General features: G+C 31.8%; 1 protein-coding gene across 1 annotated transcript in view; it reads right to left on the bottom strand.

Annotated features, from left to right (window-relative positions):
• The window catches only part of LOC118202430 (diacylglycerol lipase-beta-like), a 116,011-nt gene that overhangs the window by 36,370 nt on the left and 57,250 nt on the right, over positions 1-22,391 (bottom strand). Inside the window, exons 9-10 of the mRNA XM_085823933.1 lie at positions 17,496-17,676; positions 3,893-4,538 (exon numbers count right to left, since the gene is read on the bottom strand). Coding sequence (XP_085680059.1) covers positions 3,893-4,538; positions 17,496-17,676 — 827 coding nt within the window. The remainder of the gene's footprint in view (positions 1-3,892; positions 4,539-17,495; positions 17,677-22,391) is intronic.

The raw sequence follows: 22,391 nt of genomic DNA on the forward strand, positions 1-22,391 counted from the left end.
ATATGAATGTTGATACTTTTAACTAACTACTTCAAAATTTCTGGTTCCTCTAACTAAAATAAAGCCATAAATAAACTCATTTTATTTTACTGCCTTCGTAATTTCAGTGCTTTTCCGGCAATAGGATTATTACATGTTACTTAAGCCAAATAAAAACATTGACTCAAAATGTAACCAGATGGTGAAAACTCCAATGATTAAGTTTGTTTTCATGGGGAAAAAAAAAAAAAAAAAAAAAAAACTTGTAATAACAGTAACACATCATACATAATATATGTAATGTTTAATGTACATGGCACCAAAATTGTGCCTTCTGTGATTTTTTAAATGAAACCAGAACACTTGCACTATATTGGCATCACATACATTAAATGTTGCGATGCTAATCATGATACAAGTAAAGCAGGGTACCACATTTGTAGAGTGGTGTCCCATTATAAAATCCCACTTTCTTACAAATTATTATTGTTTTTTTTTTCTAAATTTTTAATTTGATTTTAGCCTTTTACTTGCAGTTCATTTCCTAGGATTTAAGCTTCAAATTGGGACCAGTAAGCAAAAAAGTAACCAATAATTCTTAGTTAAGTTAAGCAAGTATAGTATTTGAGAGCTTTTTGTTTCTTTTTTTATCACAATTATCAATCTTTAGCTTACTTTAGTTAAAATTAAATTTTAATTTTCTAATTACTATGCTGCTTATGAACTAAAATTTAATTTCTAATTTTGAAATATTTACTATTTTTTGTTCCAGTGATAAAAGCAGCTTATCTATAGTTTTCTCTTTTTATCTCCTATATTTTACATTAATTTCATTTCTTTTCTTATATGCTACATATAACGTTTCTGTCCTACTTTATATTTTATATACTAGCTAATTCTGCATATTTATGCTTTTGTGCAACTACATGATGTTAGTTGGTTATTAAGTTGTTGGCAGTCTTTCCATTTCCTGCTCTTTTACATTATTTGTTACTGTTGATATTGTTACAGTTGACATATGACACAGTCACAAATTTTATTTAACATACTACTTTCTGTCTACAGAAAGTAATATGTTAAATAAAATTTGTGATTATACAGTCAAAAGTCTTTTAATCTGGATGTCCATAATCCAGAATGATCTATAATCCGGACCTCAAAGCTACAAACTTTCTGCGCATGCATATGCGTTTACGCATGCACATAATACCTTTACGCATGCATATAATATGTTTACACATGCACGTTTAATGTATAACAAACGGTATAAGCTAGACTAAAATTATCTAATTATCTATTTCAGTTAATGTTGCAGATTGCGTTGTTCCTTAATCTTCTAATTGGATCCGGCTTATTATTTTTTGCAGACTGTTAGAGCAATTTTATAAAAAAGCTTGAATTTTCGATTATGTCAAAAAGAGTTTCCCATTCTGGAGCTGCCAAAGCATCTACAAAGCGAAAGCATGTTTCAATGTACCGCTTCCGATAGTGAAGAAAGCGACAGAGAGGTTATTGAAAACGAAAAAATTTCGATTGACAAATTAGTTGGTATGCTCGATACAGCAATTATAGGACTTGAACAGCGGAACTTTGTAACTGAACAAGAAATTATGTCTGTTTATAGAATAAAAGAGAAAGTATTAGCACATAAAACCAAGCAACTTAAACAACTTACATTGAAAGAAATGTTTAATAAAGTAAACAAATAAATATTAAACTGCTTTTTTTTGTAAATTTTGATACCCTTTAGATCATAATTGCTCTTTATTTCATAAATTATGGTTTCATATTTTTAATTTTATAATTTCTGCATGCCACCTTACCAGATTTAAACTGATGATCTATAATCTAGAAAAACCGATAATTCAGAATCGCTGACGAGTCCGGAGTAAAGACTTTTGACTGTATAACTTTCTGTATACAGAATTGATGGATACAACTTAGGCAGAGGTAGAATATGGCAAATGTAACAATTTGAGTTTGGAAGTACAAATACAAAGAACATGAAAAACAAAGAGACATTTGTTCTAATCACATTTTTTTAAACAAGAAATAGTGTTTGATAGTTACAAGAACTGTCAAAATAAATGACCAGCAACTGCAATACATATATCATAATGATAATGGATCTCATTTACAAGATGCAAATAAACTCTCCCAAAGACCTTGTTGCCTGAATTGGTAGCACTGCTGAAGGAATATGTGACAAAATGTCACATATGTAAAATTCTGATGCACACATTGCAGTTAGTAGTCATTCATTTGAACAATTCTTATAAATATCAAACACTATTTCTTGCAAATATTTGTGATTAAAAAAAAGCTTTTCATTCTCCATTTTCTTCACATTCACTGCTTTTCAGCATTCCCATTTCACATTCCATCACACAATGCATTATAAAAAATATTATTTTCATCATGTTTCATCATCCCTTACAGTTGTGACCATAAATCTATTAGAGCATAGACATATACACGCACATAGGTTACTTCAATACTACTGCATAAATTGATTATTTTTCCAATGATTTGTCATAGATATGTAGTTGACGTTTAAGAAATTAATCAAATAAGATTGGTTTTTCAGACTACCATGATTCTGGCCATATGACCACTTTCAGCAAAAACATACATTTAAATTCTTATGCATGTTCTCTATGAAGAAAATGCCAAGGAATAAGTTATTCTTTACATCACTGTAGATCTTTAGAGTAAAAAAAAAAAAATTCCATTTATGCAAAGTGGCTCTGGATAAAATTAACATAACTTTTTCACTATTAAAGCAAAAATAATACATTCTACAAAATGCATGCCTTTCATATTGAAGCTAGAAATTTAGAGATTCCGCTGAATGAATTATCAAATTGATTTTTTCTTTTCCCCTCAAGTGAAAACATTATCTTAGAATATTTAAGCTTTGCACAGCCACTTATTATAATCTGAATGAAGTTGTGCAATTTATTACTGCAGTTGCACTTCACTAACCCCACAACTGCACGCAATTTCACGATGAGCATTTCAACCCCCCCACCCAGATAGTAGCTATGAAGATCGAAACATTAAGTTTTTGGATTTCCATATTGTAAAAGTCACTATGCTGAAAAATTTTTCTTAATCAGGATGATGTACGCTTCCCTCAAATCAACTAAGACTCAATAACTAATTACAAAATTTATGCAGTGTAGCTGTCTTGACACGAGAACAGATATTAAACATTGGAAGGTTTAAACATCAATTTTAGAAACCACATAAAAAATAATGTGTATTACATAAAAAGTTTTTGAATTTTAACTTTTTTTAACATCATAACTTATCATATGAGAATGGTTCTCCCCTTGACTAATTCAAATATAAAAATTATTCTTACAGACCAGAGATTCTCTACCTTTTTAGACCACGCACCCTTTTCATAATGCTAAACAATCATCTCCAATTCATTTTCAAAACTCGAAAATACATTTATTTAAATTTAGACTATTTTTTAATATGTTTTAAAAATTAAACTAAAGTATAAAAAATGTTGATAAATGCCAAGACTTGGAAAAAATATGTTTTATATTCATAAACTTACATAAATACTTAACAGCTAAATAAAGGCTGACTGCATTCATTCCTGAAACTATGAAATTTCTCCGGTCTTTCACATTAAAATTTAAGTATGGAAAACGGTCTTTTCACATTAAAATTCAAGTAAGGAAAAATATCATATCACCAAATCTATTACAGCTTGAAAGCTTTCTGTACTTTATGCATTTCTTAAAAATTATCTTTGTGTTTATAATCAAGTGTTCATGCAATATTTAATCATGCAACTTTATGAAACATCTTGCATATGTTTGTATTAATAAGAATAATAGTGTAGTCTTCAAAACATAAAAATATTATTTGAAAATTGTATTCCAAACATATTTACCTTTGGTTGTTCACAATCTACAATACAGTTAAGTAGCTTTTTCTTCATATCTTCTACTGTTGGCACACTTAATCTTGGCACTAAATCATCACCTAAAGTTACAGACATGACAAAATCTTCTGAGTATTTCACAGCTTCCAGGCTTAACAGTCCACCCGGTGGACTGAATGCAAAACATCGAAGATTTGGATAAATAGGTCGTAGCAATAGGGCTAAAAGTGCAGCTGTCCCGGCCCCAAGACTATGGCCTGTTATAGCCAGGGAGTAACTCTGATGAAGTGCAAAAGCATCACTCAGAGCATGACTCTCCTCAAGCTTATTTTTGACAAAATATGCTGCTCGCAGCATACCTCGATGACAGAAAACACCTTGAGGACAGCCATCAGTAAATAAACGATCACATTCTGCAGTAAGATCAGTCAGAGTATCAGACAATGAAAGAGTACCTCGAATAGAGACAACCACAGAACATGTTTGGTGGTCTACAGCAACATAAAAAGGAATTTCATATACTCTGTTATGGAAGGACACGAAAATCAAATCTTCATCGCTTAAATCTGTTACATACTTCAAAGCTGCTGTGTGGCACTGGCAACAATTGTCATCAATTATGTAGCTTGGAGGTTTACAGCAACAAGCACAGCATCTGTAATATATGACACATATAAGAAACTCATAGACAAAGTCTTGGGAAAAATTTTAATAAACAATCGAAAATAAACTTTTATATATTTCATATATAACATACATTTCTACTTTCTACCATAAAGACAAACAAAATATTTTGCAACACAAGCTATTACAATTTTCAGTAATATTATTACAGTATCATTAAATTTCAAATACAAAATTACACATACACTGCTAAATTATTAATTATCACCATGAAATTATTCTCAATTATGCACTGTACAAGAAACATTTACAAGGAGGTTCAAAGGATTACAAAAAATTATTTTTGGCAATAAACACATAGATATGTATACTATATTTCCCCGTATAGGCCCTCCAGCTTTTTAACATCAAGTTGTGAAGTAAAAAATACTTATGTAATTTTAAACCCTTCCTCAATGCATTAAAACTTTAAAATGGATTCATCCACACAATGATTGTTTCCATCTTACTAACAAGACAAAACCTTGCAAATTATCTGCATTGATCCCGCCACAACTTTATCTTCAAACTATTGAACTTTAAGCCAACCTAATACAAGAATCCACCAATCACAGTGATGCAAACACAAATAGACATTCAGTCTACGATTTCAGTGAATTGGCTGCACCTTCTCATATTATTTATGGATGCTTTGAGGAACAAGGAGTCATAGAGACAACAATAAGAAAGGGCAATATTCAAGTTACAGGGAAGTAGAAAAGACAGTATCTTGTTAGATATATTAATGTTAATATTACTATGTATTCTTACTGTAATGTAGGTTTCTTTTAAAGAAAAAATATTGTGAGAATTATCAGTAGTTTATCCATGACTACTCCTCATTTATTCTACTGTAACTGTATCCTTATGAAATTAAATTATTCACATAATTTTTCTCTTTTGATTTCCAGATGATAAGATAGTAAATAAAAAAAAAAGGAGGGGAGAAAATATGGTATATAGCCATAGGTATCGACCCTGAAATATGAAAACCCGGGAGGTTAGGTTTTCATATTGAACATGGCATTATCTAAAAAGATGTACATTACTAATTTAAATTCACATTGTAATGTATGATCTAGATTATTCAGCTATTTGTATTATAATTATGGATGTAAAATATATTAATATTTAATTAGATATTCCAAAATTTATGTTTGTTGGTTAATTTCATTTTATAATTTTACTATGCTTTTATACTGTAAAAATCTTGAATAGGGATGGAAAGCTTTAAATTATCAAAGGACTTTGAAACGTGAGAAAAAGAAATTAATAATTAAAGTACATACTATTAAGAGTGAAAACTTACAAACATACCTTATATTGATATAAAACAAAATTAAATTTAAATATTAACTGTTTAAACATTAGTTGAATCTTTATAAAAATTTCTATAAATGCCTACAGAAAGACATTTCTAGAATTAATTCAATTCAGATGAAATAAAATTTAATAAAGAAACTTTGCTAAAAATCACAAGGGGGGAAGAAAGTTCCTCAATTTTAAGTTTAATTAATTCAATTAAATTTCATTCATATTCTTGAGTAAAGGCTAAAAATTAAAAACTGGGAGATTGGGTGGTATAATGAAAAACCGGCAGTGGTACCAAGGTAACTTTTGCTCGTGTCTGACACAGGCAAATTTGCACATGTCCATGTCTCACATGAGCGATCTTGTATTATTTTATTTCTAATGCCCATCTCAGATCCAGTCTAGTAAAAATAGATAGGCTAGATTATAATTAAACCTATCTACCACAGATAGCATCACTATGCAGCAATTTTTTTGTGTAAACCCTGTTATGCATTTTGATGATTAACTATAAGTTTGCTAGGAATTCTTTTTACAAAGCAGTTGTTTGGTGTGGAAAAGGTAATATATCCATTTTTACTGCATTAATTATCATAAAAGTAAACAGTTAACCATAAATTGATTTTTACTAAGTGTTTTTGTACCTTGTTTAGAGATAGTTATCTGATAATGAGCGACTCTGACAACTTTTAATATGGCAATTTATCAGAAAGTTCAGCGATGAAAGTGATGATCTCTTGAGTGATGAACATGAATCTGAAGATAATGATGACGAGCTTTTGGCTGTAGCAAGAAATTGGTTTCAAATTAGTATAAATCAAATAATAATTAGTACAAGTAAAAAAAAACTCACACTATACCTATATATTCATTTTCTGCCAATAATAATAATAATAATAATAATAATAATAATAATAAAAAAAAAAAAAAAAAAAAACTTTACAATTTTTTACCGGTTTTCTGAAAAAAGCTTGTGCTTTAAGGGGTTAATCTGTTCCATATTCTTGAACATATAATAAACCAATTTCCCAATAAAGGGAAAATAATTAATCTGTTGGCATAAAAAAATCCTGGTGTTATTACTCTAACACTATTTAATACTAAAATAGAAATCCAGTGGATAAACTATACACTACACATAAATGAAGTACTAATGTGATATTGTATATAAATCTCTTTCTGCTTCCAGAGTAAAAGCAATTTTTTAACACGCTCTAATGTCTCTAATCTTTGTTTGATAAGTGATTTCAGTCCCTCAACATCATTAGCTAAATTAGCTAACACTTGTCTACTGTTAACAGTGTCTAACTGTGTGTTAACAGTGTTTTTGCTTTTTCCCAATCGTAGACACCATTGTACTTGGCATGTGGAGACACGTGCCTTCTTCATACTTTTTGAAATCTCCTCTTTTATTCACCTTCATGATGATCTTAACCATTTTCTTCTTTGCTTGACTCTTCTTTCATTAACTTTCCTAAAAACCATTGTTAATGAACGTACTTTTATACATTAAATGGGCATCAACAAAAACATAAGATATCTTTTATTATAACAAAATTAATGCATTTTAAATATATAATAAATAAAGTAAAATTTTAATTTGAGCAGAGGCCATGAATTTAGAGATGATTTGCAACTTAAGGAAGGAAAAAAAACTTCTTTTAAGTAATCGTCACCAAATAAATGCTAATAAGTATGATTCAAGATTGTGGTGTGAAGTGCCACGTTGGCATTTATTATGCCATTTTGCACTGTCCCATATTCTTTCAACTGTTTGTGCATGACCATTCAATGTGCTGGTCTTTGAAATTGTATCTGGTGAATTGCGAGATAATAATCATATCCTGTTTCTTTCAAATTCTCCGTTTTGTACTCTTTCCAGCAATTAGAAAAAACAGCAAAATTTTTTTCATTCGCACTAAGTAAAGTTTTAGCTGAGCTCTCCATAATGACTGAAAAAAAATTCTTTTGTTTTTCTATACAGGCCTCAAAAAATCCTCTGTGGAAGATGAGCATACCCAATGTTGAGTTTTCTTTTCATAAAATGATTTTTATCAACCTCTATTATTCTGTTATTTCCATCAATTTTAATCTTAGATTCACATAACAAAATGTGGGCATGAACCTCCTCCATACAATTGTTCCAATTGATGAATGTGTTGTGGTTCATTTTTAACTGCATATTACAAAACTCAAATGTAATTAGTTCATGGCACCATGAATAGATAAATTTAAGGAAATTTAGGTACAATCCTTTAAACCAAGTGTGGAATCTGGTACCTATTTTTTCTGAGCATGTTCTAAGGTTGTAATGCCATTTTGGTGCCTCGTAGCTGGTAAAACACATCACTTCATGATTACTTTTGCAAAATTTTTGCTAATGAAGAATTCCTTTATTCTATAGGAATTTCACTGCCTTCTCCTCATCTTTAGGTAATTCCCAGACTGAGAAATCCATTTTCGTTTTCCCCCGCCCCCTGTAAAAAAGTGCTTTTAGTCAAATAATGTATACGAAGAAAATCATCTATCAAATTATGTTTTGTACACTTACAGAAAAAGATTGCAAACCATAATACAAGAATATTTGACTCAGTTTCACTCACAAAACTGAGATGGCTAAGCTGATCACATTGTTACTATCTTTGGCACATTATTACACATTTCAGTAATGCTTTTCATGGTGCCCACATAACGTAAAAGGAACTCAATTTATGAAACATTTACACACACACACACACACAGGGAGGAGGGAACTCTAAAATTCAAAGCTATAATGCGGGTTGTTTACTGAATAGTTGCCATAAGTTGTACAAGACAACGATTATCTACGAGCATACTGACATTCATCAGTAGTCGTAGTCTTGTCTCAAAAGAGGTAATAAGCATAATATGCTGTCGTAATTCACTGAAGTGGAGTCGTATTCCAAACAAATGTTGTTATACAAAGTTGGATGTATTTCAAAGCAAATTATACTGAGGTACTACTATATTATAAAATGTCCAGAGATGAGATAATCCTAAATTTTCTGAAATCCAAATCCCAATTTAGAATTTGAGAAGTTTAAGTACCTCTCTAAGTTCTTCATATAAAAATAGGAAGAAGGGAGAAATTTTTACTCAATATTTTAAATTTTTAATCAAAGAAAAATTTGATATCTATGTTTAATTACATATATAAAAATTAAAAATACACTAATGAAAATGAAGCATATAACCCTGAAATTAATTTTTTTGCTATAAGTTGCTAAAAACTATTTAAAAGTAATTGACATTTTTTACCTTTTCCCATAATCTCTTAAAAATAAAGTAAGTGTAAAAGGAAAAGGATTCTTTCAGCAATTAAAGCAGTCAAATATTGAATATTGAATGCTCAATTTTCCCCAGGAAATTAGAAAATTAAAAGTGTGACATTCAGGCCACCATGAGGTAATATTAGTGCAACTAAAATTGCAAAATTTGCATTCTTTTACAAAACGAATGTTTCTGATGTCAAAAAACTGATTTTTCCAAAGCTTAGAGTTAAAATGTTCAGTTTTTTAGATCAGGATTTGAAAAATTCTACTGATAAAACACCATGAAAATTCACAAACTCAAATTTTGAATGTTTTTGAAATTCCCGAATTTTTTTAAGGCTTGTGAGATTCAAGGATTTGTATGTTCCATCCCTAATAATTTATGCACAGTTATTAAAAAATGATGATTTCTGGATTCAAAGTTCCCATCCCTAATGGTTTTATTCGCCATAAAAGAACGAATAATGTACGAAATATATGCTAAAACAAGTGAGGAGATTAAATTTACACATGCTTCCTGAATAATAACATTCAAATAAGGCCTCAAACATGATTCTACATTAGAATGCACAACATAAATCAATTGCAATTAAAAGACAATCATTATTTCTTAGTATTGCAAGCTCTTTTACCTCAGCTCCAACAAATAATAAATTCCTATAAACTATGTGCAATAAAATGCGTTTTTTATGACACAGGACATACAAAATATGTTTATCTAATAAAAAAAAGAGACTAAGTAGTATGTCTTTTGCAAATTAAAAACTTTCATGAAAAAACTTCTATTATTAGTGAATACAATTACAATAAAAGTGCGACTCTCAGTATCATACATATATATTAAGAATGCCTGCTGAATTACTTTTTTAAGTACACATTTAAACATTACACGATGAAATTAATGCATACAATTAGATTTATACCATAGAGGAAGGAAGGAAAGGAGAGCCCTAAGTGGTTTCTGCCATTAACTTCCTTGAAGCATATTCTTCATGCTTCAAGGGTTCAACCATTAACAGCTATAGGTTTTTGACATGTTCGGAGGGAATTATTTTGTAATTATGTTATAAATATTAGTAAAAATGCACATATTTTCTTTTTCTAGAACATTTCAGAGTTCTAACTATGTGAAAGAATACATTTTTAAACAATATTTTATTCTGAACAAAATTAAATGTTATTGCTTTCCCTACACTCAGAAAAATTTTAATTTGAATGAAATGTTTTCACAGTTTTAGCTATTACATTAAAAAGAAAATTTCAGGTAATTTGTTTAATGATTATAAAAATTGAAATAAAAGTTTATTGTATTATTATTATTAAAACAACACATTATTCCTTTTCTATTTACAGAGATTCTTTCTAAAACACTTTTTCAAGTGTGAAATGATTTTCAGCTTTCTGACGTGTCTTTTAAATAAAAAATTATAATCTTATAATTAATACAGTACAAAGTCCGTAATCTGGACTCGTCGGGGCTTCGGCGATTCTGGATTAAGGGTTTTCTAGATTATAGATCATGAATTTAAACCTGGTAAGATGGCATGCAGAAATTATACAATTAAAAATATGAAACTGTAGTTTATGAAATAAAGAGCAATTACAATCTAAAGGGTATCAAAATTTACAAAAAAAAGCAGTTTAATATTTATTTGTTTACTTTATTAAACATTTCTTTCAATGTAAGTTGTTTAAGTTGCTTGGTTTTATGTGCTAATACTTTCTATAATAATAATATATGGTGATAATTTTTTTAATACACAGAAATTTGTTCTGACATTTATATTCAATAATACACATTCTGAAATTTATTCTACGTAAAGCTGCTGGAAGATGGTTTGGTTTGGTTTATTGAGATTACGGCAAAGCACACTAGGGCTATCTGCCTAAGGGGAGGAATGCCTTCATGGAGGACTTTCTAAGGGAAACTGACTCGTATACACGTTACACATGGGGAAAACCACGAAAACACCCATGCAGCCAGCCAGTTCGTGGGATTCGAACCTCGGACCGAACTACCAGTGTTCAGCGACTTTACCACTCGGCCGCTGGTGGGCCAAAGCTGCTGGAAAGCACAGTACACGAGATGCATTCTTAAGTAGTAGTATGGTATATGCATCATATACCGAGTCTTTCAGCCCCTTTTACTAGATTCTTAACTAGATTTCTTCACAACAACTTTCATATTAATTTGTGAATGAATAAAGCCTTCATTTTCAAATACATTGGTACCTTGGTACACATCCACTTCGAAATATGCCCGACATAGTATATGTCTAGTGAATATATTTTTAGAAAATATAATTATATTTTTTTAATGTAATTCATTTTAATTGTACATTATTCTTTTACTTCAGAAGGGGGTGGGCACAGTTAAAATAGTGATTTGTTTATCCCTAATGCTGCATACACATATTATAATATTATGTGGATGACAAAAAATGCATTTTATTTCAAATATTTTAATATTTGGATCATAAAATAAAAGTAACAAATGCACTGTCTATAATAGCAAAATAAGCAAGCAAGATTTTATGCCCATAAACTAGTTAGTTATAAAGATATTAAGCTTCAAAAAGTGTTATATTTTTTTTAGATATTTTGACATATTAAAAAGTGCATAAACATTTTGTTAAAATCTATATTTGTGTAACCTAGTACCTTAAAATTTCATAAAGCGAATTAATAATCAAAATCACGGTTCCAAGTTATTATAAGATAACCAAGATGTGATTTTGTGCAGGAGTGCCACTAAACTATACAAACCGTTATTAGCCATCCAACAATGAATGTTTTTTTGTACAGAAGTGTGCCTTCTCTTCGATTTGTGTGGAATTCTTATGTGCAGTGCTACTAAACTACTGTAAAAATAAACCACATTAAATGGAAACAAAAGTCTCATACTCTCTTAGACTATCAAAGTTTGGTGGAATTGCATCAGCCATGATGGAAGTAAGGCACCTCCTTCTCTTCCTTCCTGCATGATTTATACATAATAGATATTAAAAAGCAAATAAATTTTAGCAAGTAGATTACAACAGCTTATAGGCCTTTATCCATTTTTTGCAGCAATTCCACTTTTTGTTTGATGGACATCAAAACATGCTTTCGCTTTGTAGATCCTTTGGCAGCTACATAATCGAAAGTTCAAGCTTAGTTTTATAAAATTGCTTTAACAGTCTGCAAAAAATAATAAGCCAGATCCAATTAGAAGATTAAAGAACAACGCAATCTGCAACATTAACTGAAATAGATAAATAGATAATTTTAGCTTAGCTTATACCGTCCGTTATACATTAAACGCTTGAAATGCTTTTAAATTCTTTTTACCGGTTCAGCCAAAAATTAAGGAGTGTGTTATTTTTGAAATCTTCAGTTAAGAGTTCGATCACAGAAAATTTCTGTCAACTGTTCTTTTTCTTCACGAGATTCCTGAATTTAATAGTTAAAATTACTTTGTTTCTTTGTGTACCACCTATTTTTCTCTTGATAGGTTCGAATCCCGCGAACGGGCTGGCTGTTTTAGTGGTTTTTAAATTCTTTTTATCGGTTCAGCCAAAAATTAAGGAGTGTGTTATTTTTGAAATCTTCAAGTAAGAGTTCGATCACAGAAAATTTCTGTCAACTGTTCTTTTTCTTCACGAGATTCCTGAATTTAATAGTTAAAATTACTTTGTTTCTTTGCGTACCACCTATTTTTCTCTTGATAGGTTCGAATCCCGCCAACGGGCTGGCTGTTTTAGTGCACCAGTATAACCAGCACGGCAATTCTGAAAATATTCTGCTTGCTATTTTATGGAAGGTAGGTGAAAAACTGCAATTCCCCTCCCCAAAATATAAGATGAAAACAGTGAAATAGTTAAATTATATCCCTCCTTACAAAAAATAAACTGGCTTATTGAGGATCAAGATTGCATAAAATCAAAGCAATGATTTAATGAAATTGTTGAGGCATCATGCTTTTCTATTACTGGTACTAAACATACTTCTTGGCAAAAGTTTTCCCTGATTTATGGGACAATTTGTAACTCAATTTTCAGTCATTTCTCAATCCCAATTATCTGGCCACTACTGAGCCTTATTCATATCAGATACTTGAGTGTGTGTCAATGATGAAATTATGGTGTCCTGCCAACATCTAACCATACCTATAGGAAGATTGAAATTTTTGCAGTGAAGAATACGCTAGAACTGTGATCTCAAATTCGCAGTCTCCGAATTTTATGTGGCCAATGAATATATTTTAATGATGCATTTATTGATATACAATGCTTATAATTTGGGAGACATAAAGATATTGACAGTGCTTATGTACAAGACTGCTATCAAAAGAAAAACAATAGAATGAATAGGTTGGGTCTTTATCACTGTATCCATATCGAGAAGACCTGGATAAGATTGTTCAAGATCCACAGTGATGAATGAGAATCATTATTTGGCACTTTCAGTGCAACAGCTCAGGACCATTTATATCTTCACAGCTCTTGTGTGAACTGCTGCCACTGGAACCTTACTTTTGTAGTCTACACTTGCTGTACTACAGCTGTACCCACATGATGGCCAAACAATTCAAGATATGCACATTCTTATTCAACACAAGGGTCAAAAACTAATATAGCTACCATCAATCATTTCTGATAGATGGTTGATTCTGCAGTACTATTTCAAACATTTGGACCCCAGATCAGTTAAAAAAAATTCAATCAAATTTTCTTAATTTTCTTTTATTTTTCATTTGCTTTCTTGACTGCCTCTCTCTTTTTTAATTAATCTTTAAACTACTAAAAACTCCAATTTCCTCTACATAATCTACACATTTATTTTTGCAGTATAATTTTTTCTTTATTTTTTTTTAAATTTAACATTAGAAAAATGCTTATTTATCTAAATATACAAAGATCCATATTATCAACTTCATAAGTCTCAGAATGCAGTTAATGAAAGAAGAAAAGCTTACATTCATTTACATGTTTATGATACCAATAAGAGTCATAGATACCAAATCCTATCAGTTTTAACATTCCACAATTCATAAACATGCTATTTCATTTTTCAAGTTCTGTTTGATTTATGTATTAACACAAAGAGTTTAAGAATTTCAAAATTAGGTTTATTAATTATTAAAGTCATGCAGAATGCAAAATTATTTAAATAATCCAGAGATAATAACTAAATCAAAATTGGTGGTAAACTAACTATGAGTAAGAATACAAATCAACACAAACAAAAACAAATTTTGATTTACATTTTTCCTGTTAGCTAGTTTACCATCAATTCTGATTTAATTATTATCTTTATTATCTCTTGATTATATACATATGTGTGTGTATGAGACAGAGAAAGAGATAAAAAAATATGTTAATCAAAATTCTAACTTAAATTTGCAAGGCCTTTTAACTTTGATTTTGGGTGTCTTCCCTTTTCCATTCTAAAACTAATAACTGCTTATCATAAAACACTCTGGACTACATCATTTTTAAATTAATCTATGCAATATGACTTTTATACAATGCTGCTGATATTTTGTGAACCAACCAAAAATCATTTTTAGAGTGTCATTAACTAACCAATCAAATGATACAAAAACTAAAACCAATTCACTTTGAATTAAGATTTTATCCTGAACGTATCACACTTGCTTCCAGTTTTTCTAGACTGCTAAACCTGAAAACATCTGCTCTTTCTAAAAATATAAAAAGCCTTAAACAGGCCTGCTTATTGCAACCATTTTATCTATGTAGCTTTATAACAAAAATAGTAGTCAACCATAAATAAAAAGGAAATATTATTAATTTGGTTATATCTAACAATTTATTCAGTCTGTGTCCACAATGTATCAACATAACTTCAAGTTCTTCTACAGTATGCTTCAACCTCTGTGCCAGTAATATATATAGTATATGTAACAAAAGAAAATAAGGTGTAAACAGAATTTTCAAAACTTAAACCCAGCGAAATTGCTGCCAATATTTTTGTAAACTAGTTAATTAAAGAAGATTATAACTTTTAGGCAATTTACAATTTTTTGAATAAAATAAAAAACTATTAATTAAATTTACAATTATAAACTATAAATAGTCATTACTGTGATGTAAAGTGTCAACAGCCTTTCGCTAAGAGTAACAGTTTACAGCAAAAATTAAAATCAAAATTTAGGTAAACAAAGTAAAATAGGAGAAATAGTGTGTAATGAATAATGCACTTATAGTATCATCATTTTCTCCCTGAAATCTTCAGAAGTGAGCAACTGATACTTTTTACAGTATCTGGTACACAAAAAATACATTTCATTCCCCTTAATTTATCATATGCTTTTTGAATTAAAATTAAAAAAATTACCAAAAATATAATACATATCTGCATTTGATAAATTCAGAGACTACATCTATGCATTTTTAGGTCACAACAGAATTGTAAAATTATACAAGAGGCATGGTCTGTGAGTAAGCAGAAATAGCAAGAAATGTCACTGTACACGTGAAAAATTCTTTGAACACTATATACGAACATATATCATTTTCTGCTGTCATATATGCTGCCATTGCATGTATGAAAAATTAGTTTATAATTGTTAGTTTAATTAATAATTTTATTTTATAATTTGAAAACATTTTAAATTACCTTAAGTTATAATCTACTTTAATTATTATAAATACACTAGTGTGCAAAATTTAAGCAACTTTTTTAATTTTGGCCATAATTCTACAGAAAAATAACTGGGAGACATGAAATTCATACAGCAATCAATGTAGTACTTAAAGAATGAGGAAAGTATAGTAGTAAAAAAATTACTAGGTCATGTTCAGTATGGAACAAAGAGAAAAAGTTTTATTGACAGAATGGTGTTGGTACAGAAAAAATTTTCTGGCCAAGAGACAGAAAACTATGAACTAAAGAGATATGACTTCCTTTAACTGCAATGGTTGCATTGCACCATCTATCAATACTCAACACTAAATTATCTAACAGTTCTTGAGATAAGAGTTTCATTCTTCAAGGAGCATTTGTTTCAGTTGTCTGGTGTTCTATGGAGGATAAGAACGTACTGCCCAGAGTTTCTCATAATTACTGCATACATGTTCAACGGGATTTAAATCACAGCAGCATGCTGGCCAGTCCATTCAGTGGATATCTTTGCTTTCCAACAGCTCAACAACAGCATGAGTCCTGTGTGGCCACGTATTGTCATCCATACAAGTCAGGACCAATGGAGCCCCGAAAAAGATGCAGATAAGAGAGGACAAATTCATCCCAGTAACAATCTAAATAATAAAATGTGAAGCTCTATCCATCCATTCATCATAATGCCTACCTATACAAGCACAACAGGATTAACCCAGCGGTCTCTTTCCCTGATGTTAGAGGGATGAAAGCATGTTCCTACCTATCTCCATGTTGGGAGAGTACATGACTCCATTGATGGCTGTCCAGTTTGTGCTCTCTATACCACTGTAAATGGTGCGGCTAATGGACTACTGATGGTATGCAGCTTTTAGGAGAGTGAGCAAAAGGATATTTATATGAAGTCATCTGGCCACAGCAAACCGGGTCACCTGTCATCTGGCTACCATGTGCACCTGTTGAGTTCTATGGTCCACTGTCTGGTTTCGATCTCTTTTCACCTGCAGGGATATAGATCATTTAGCAGTCACTGTTGTTTTTCTTAGCCAACCTTTGTTACAGCTGTACCTGTCACTTGGAAGGTTTTCCAAGCCCATGAAACAACACTTTTATCAGTCTCAAACTGTTAGGCGATACACAAAGTATGCCCCTTCTCAAGCTTACCAATCATTCTACCATCTGTAAAGGCATCCTGATGTTTTCTTATAGCCATACTGCATGTACAATCTCACTTTCACTTGCAAAAAAAAGTCTGGAAATATGCCTTCCTTTCAGCATTTTTAAGTTGCCTTGCACTGCACGTGCTGACTTCTCATGTTTTGTGTGCCCTGATGTACCCTCTGATGTCATAGTGCTGATATTTGCATATACATTACCTTTCCACAGGGATTTTCATTGTACTGATCACAAAGAGTTCTTTTCGGCAATTTCACGGGCATGTTGAATTTGTAGCTTAAGTTTTGCACACTAGTGTATATATATATATATACACACACACACACATGAACACTGTAGAAACTCACCAAGTTTTAAAATACATACACACGTTAGGACAAATACATATACATTTCTGCAAACGACTGCCATAAGATATTTTGGGAATATTAATACATATTTGTCAATATTAAGAAATGAATGCACAGCATTATATAAAGTATGAAATAAGTTACAAAAGTAAACACTTATAAATAATTAAGGAAACATTTTACATTAAAAGAATTTACCTAATATCTTTCCAAATTTGGCACATGCCAGTAAAACAGTTAGAATACAGGAACATTGGCCACCCATAGCTGCCTTGAGCAAACTTCATAAAACGCAGAGCCATTTCTGGAGTCATCCAAAACTGATTAGTGGGTGGAGTGAAGACACCAGGACTGGATATAATACTTCCCTGAACAGCCCCTGTTGATAAAATAATGTAACTAAATATATCTATGACAAATAAATTCTTTGTATACAGGTTTGATTATTTCATGCTCTAGATCAGCTAAGATAAAATCATAGCTAGGCCAACCTGAGCAATTCAGAATTCATCAGCTGACTCTACAGCCTTACAACTATTAGCATATCTATTTTAAACACTAAAGCAGAATTTTACGATATATATATATATTTCAAAATCCTTAGCAAAAGCTATAATTATCAGAAAGTATGCATGGCATGTGTGGCATCTAGCTTCCATACATACATACAATTAGTTACAAGCAGTATAGAGCACTGAAGAGCAAATGAATTAGGGATGGCTGGCATTATGCAAATTTTAAGCTGTGTGCAAGTCTAGAAGTGACTTGCAAATGACATAAGCAGCAGTTTGATAAGATAAGGAGCATTCTCACGGTATCAATAACAGTCAAAAGCAAAATGAGTAAGAATATGCATCTAAGCGCATTTGATCGTAGCCAAATTGTTGGAGCCAGACAAATCGGTCATTCCATTTCAGAAGTACTTAGATTTGCCCTCACCACTGTGTCATGGATGTACTGCGAGTACACCCTTAACACCATTTTGAGTAAAATCTATCCTTGCCAGGGTCAACTACCATGCACAATAGTGTATGGATGATCGAGGTTGCCATTGGCTAGCCCCCATTGTACCAGCAGATAAATGGGCCACAGTGCAACAGATCATCTATCAATTTAACTCTGATGCACATAAACGTCCTCTCAATCAGGAACAAGTGTCCTATAAAGGCCCGTCTACATGAAGCGATTTTCTCGGCCGACTTTCTCATCGAGCAACAATTTTAAGGATCTGCACATGCGGCAAAAATCGGTCATGTTCTCTGCTGAGATTTCAGAATTGGTGTTCACTGCTCACCAGCGTATGATAAAATCGAGTCTCTAGCCAATAAGATTGCTTTGAGTGATCACGTGTTTTTCTCCTCATTTGGAATAATAAACATGGCTGCATTTGGCAGGAGCGAAACTCAAAATTTTCAACTAATAGATTTCTATAGACAAAATGTTATGTTGTGCTGTGGGACACGAGTAAGTAAATTTTAAAAATAAAAAATTAAGGGATTCTCTTATTTTGTTAAGCTTTGTCTTCATTACTTTAGCTATTCAAATATTTTCTATTCAGGGTGAAAATTATTTTAACTCCCCCAAGAAAAGTTCCAAAAACTATTAATGATGCCATGTCATGGGTACTAGATGAAAATATTCAGAAACTACTTGAAACTGTGGTCGCACTTATTGAAAAAATTCAGGAAACAAAATCTATAGTTGAGAAATTAAGGGCCGATTTAAAGCAGCGCAAAGACTCATTAACTTCGCTGAAAATGGGAGTTAATCAGGTGATGAAGTACATAGCTTTTCTGACACCTCCCGCACGAGCGATCACAGCCCAGGGGTAAAGACCAGAGCAGGTTTCCTCTGTGCATCCAGATCGTGGGTTCGATCCCCACCTTAATTTTGGACTTTCTGCACCTGCAAGGATGGCCTTTGGCATGTGTTTTAGATCTACTGGTGAAAACTTTAGTAGTTGCATACCAGCTCAAAAGAAAGTCACAAGTCACAAACTCAGTTTTGTGTTAATTGAGTTTTGCGAAAACAAATTACAGCCCAATTGATACAATGTTGCTAAATTTTATTAGCTGATTAACTGATAGAGTAATATGATCATAATTTTCAGACTGTATTAATTATTTAATTATGTTGATATTAGTTTTCTAATGTTCAATAAATATACTACTTAAGACTTTGCACCTTTACGATAGTTCATATTTGAAATTTTTGCATTGAAATAACACTGTTGCTTTGTAATGTAGTAATCTTTATTACTACTTTTTACTTATACTGGTTTGATATTCATGACATTATTGTCTATTTATTCATTAATAAAGTTTTTGATTTAAAGTACAGTAGTTACTTATTTTTTCTGAAACATGGTTATTTTATTATTTCACGATTTAAGTGCACAAATAGGAGTGTCAGAAAATGAAGTAAAAAAAAAAAAAAAAAAAAATTAAATAAATAAAAAAAAAAAAAAAATGAGTAATCTATGTATACACAAAGGAAATGCATATTTTTTCAAAATTTTGCTGCAAACTAAATTTAGCAAAAAATCAAAATCACGCAGCATCATCCGTAAATACTTTCCGAATTGTACCTGTCTTCAATACGCAACTCCCGGAGCAAGGTATTATGAAGGCACCTTGAATTTCTCGTCGTTTGGCCCAATTTCTGGTCCAAAAGCAATTTCTTTTTTTTTTGCCCCCTTCTGTAGCAGTAGCTAAGTTCAAAACTGTAGCTGTATCTATAGTAGCAATTTAGAATAGTCATCCATTATTTTGACTATTTAAAAATACCGTAAACTTTGTTTACAAATCGTAGACAGCGTGACGCTGTAGAGGACGGGACTTCCTTTCACAGTGATTGGCTGAGTGAATTACTGTACTAACGAGAAAAATCGTTCCGTGTAGACGGGCCTTAAAAGTCCCTCTGCTGACTGCACAAAACATAGCACAACGATTAGCATGGGCACGAGAACATCACTAATGGACCATCAAGATGTGAAAAATTATTGCCTAGCATGATGAGTTGATATGATACATGTCATAAACCATATGAAGCAATGGATTTTTCCCGGCAATAGGGAACTCTCAAGCTGGTGGAGGTGGTATTCTCATTTGGGGAGTGTTCACATGGACTGAAATGGGACCCCTGGTAAGTGTGACATCATCTCCCAGAGATGAATGTTACTGAAATAGCCTTAATAACCATCTGTTCCTGTATATTCAGTTTTGACAGCTAATTACAGAGATTATCTTTCAACGAGACAATACACCAAGCCATTGCTCCCGAACTGTATTGGAATGATTGGATGAACATTCGACAGACCTGCACAGGTTTTCCTGGCCTTTCAGGTCACCTGATCTGAATCTGATTGAGCAGATCTGGGATGCAACTGAAAGAGGCTCTGACTACCTTTCATCTAATCTTCGTGAATTCTGGGAGGTTTTTCAGGAGTCATGGATATGTATGGCTTTTGCTCGCTTCCAGTGTCTTCGAGTCCATGCCATGATGAACCGCAGTTGCTATCAAGGGGAAAGGTGGTACTATGCACTACTAGACAAGTATCCCTAACTCATTTGCTCTTCAATGTATTGATGATATAATGACTTATATCCTATTCCACGGTACAGCAAGTGACCTTAACTCTACCATATATACGCTAATTGTTTCACCCTTCGTGCTGCTTTCAATTTAAAAATACATGCCTGCTAGGAATTATAAGCGATTTAGGATTTATGTGAGTTCTAAGTATTGTTTTTAACACATCATTATGTTTATTGGAAGCATTATCAGGAGCCAGCAAGTTATTTAACAGACTATACATTTTCTCGGACAAACTGGAAATGAGAACTTTTCCACGTTTATTGGGTGGAACATTTTGTATACCTAAATAACTTTCAAATCTTTTAAAAAATTATTCAGACTGTTCTTCATGTTAATTATATTTTTTGAACTGAACAGAAAGTTTTCAATTATTCGTTGGTTGAGTAATAACTGAAGTAAGTTTCTCCATCAAAGCTTTATTTTGCTGTATTAGCTCAATTACAAGATGCTCCATTTTTAATTCCTCTGAAAAAAAAAAAGTAATTATAAAAACTTTATCTTCAGTCTTTGGGGAAACCCCAATCCAACAGTATTACTTTGTCTGCAGTAAAGCTTGTCGTGAAAAAACTTCTTCATTCAATTCAAATCCATAGACCTTGTCACCACCTTCTGTTATGTCTTTAGTAGGTATTTATTACACACAACACTGTATTTCGCCACATGACACTTTACTGCATAAAAACTAAATAAAGACACATCACACTGTACATAAAAACTTACAAATACACATGTATAATTCCAACCACTGACACTTACTGTCTTCTACGACCACAATCGCTTTGTGCACTACTCGATACTTGGTGCATGTCAGCTCTAAGCTCAATTTCGATTAAGTTCTCAATATAAGTTCCACAACTCGTTCCCTCAATCATGTAGTTAAAAGAGTTATGTAAATTCGATAAAACGGTTACGTAGATTGTTTTTTAGATGAGCACAGGATTGAGTAGGTTAACTGGGAAGCTGTCTTTTACTTCATTCTTAGGTTTCATTATTCATAACCAGAGGTGGAAAGTTCCAAGATTAATGCCAAGTTGTTATGCAAGAAAGCAAACCAGAATGGCAGGAAAAGATCAGATTTTACCGATTGAAAAAAATCAAGGCCAAACCAAGGATTGAAAAAGAGGAAGAGTTTCAATGTGAAGAAGTAGAAAGAAATAAGAGGTGAAGAATCAACGTATTTATAGCTGCCCAGACGGTATAATGGTTAGGGGAGCCTGACTGCGATACCAGAGGGCACAGATTCGAATCCCAGAGAAGGCATGGATGTAAAATTGTCTGTCCCTTCATAGGAGGCAACGGTGGGTGCCTCCATAATAAAATGGCTACCACTTCTGGCCTTAGTAGCGGCCAATGCCATTATAGGCAAGTGCCCGTCATTTGTAAAAAAAAAAAAAAAAAAAAAATTATATATATATATATAGCCAGCCTTTTAAGACCTGCCTCTATTAAAGTCTGCAAATATTTAGTGGTTAGCTAAATGGAAGCATGGCCAAATAG

Source organism: Stegodyphus dumicola, chromosome 9 (assembly GCF_044657685.1).
Source record: "Stegodyphus dumicola isolate Sdum_Otavi_A_Nest chromosome 9, ASM4465768v1".
Lineage (NCBI taxonomy): Eukaryota > Metazoa > Arthropoda > Arachnida > Araneae > Eresidae > Stegodyphus > Stegodyphus dumicola.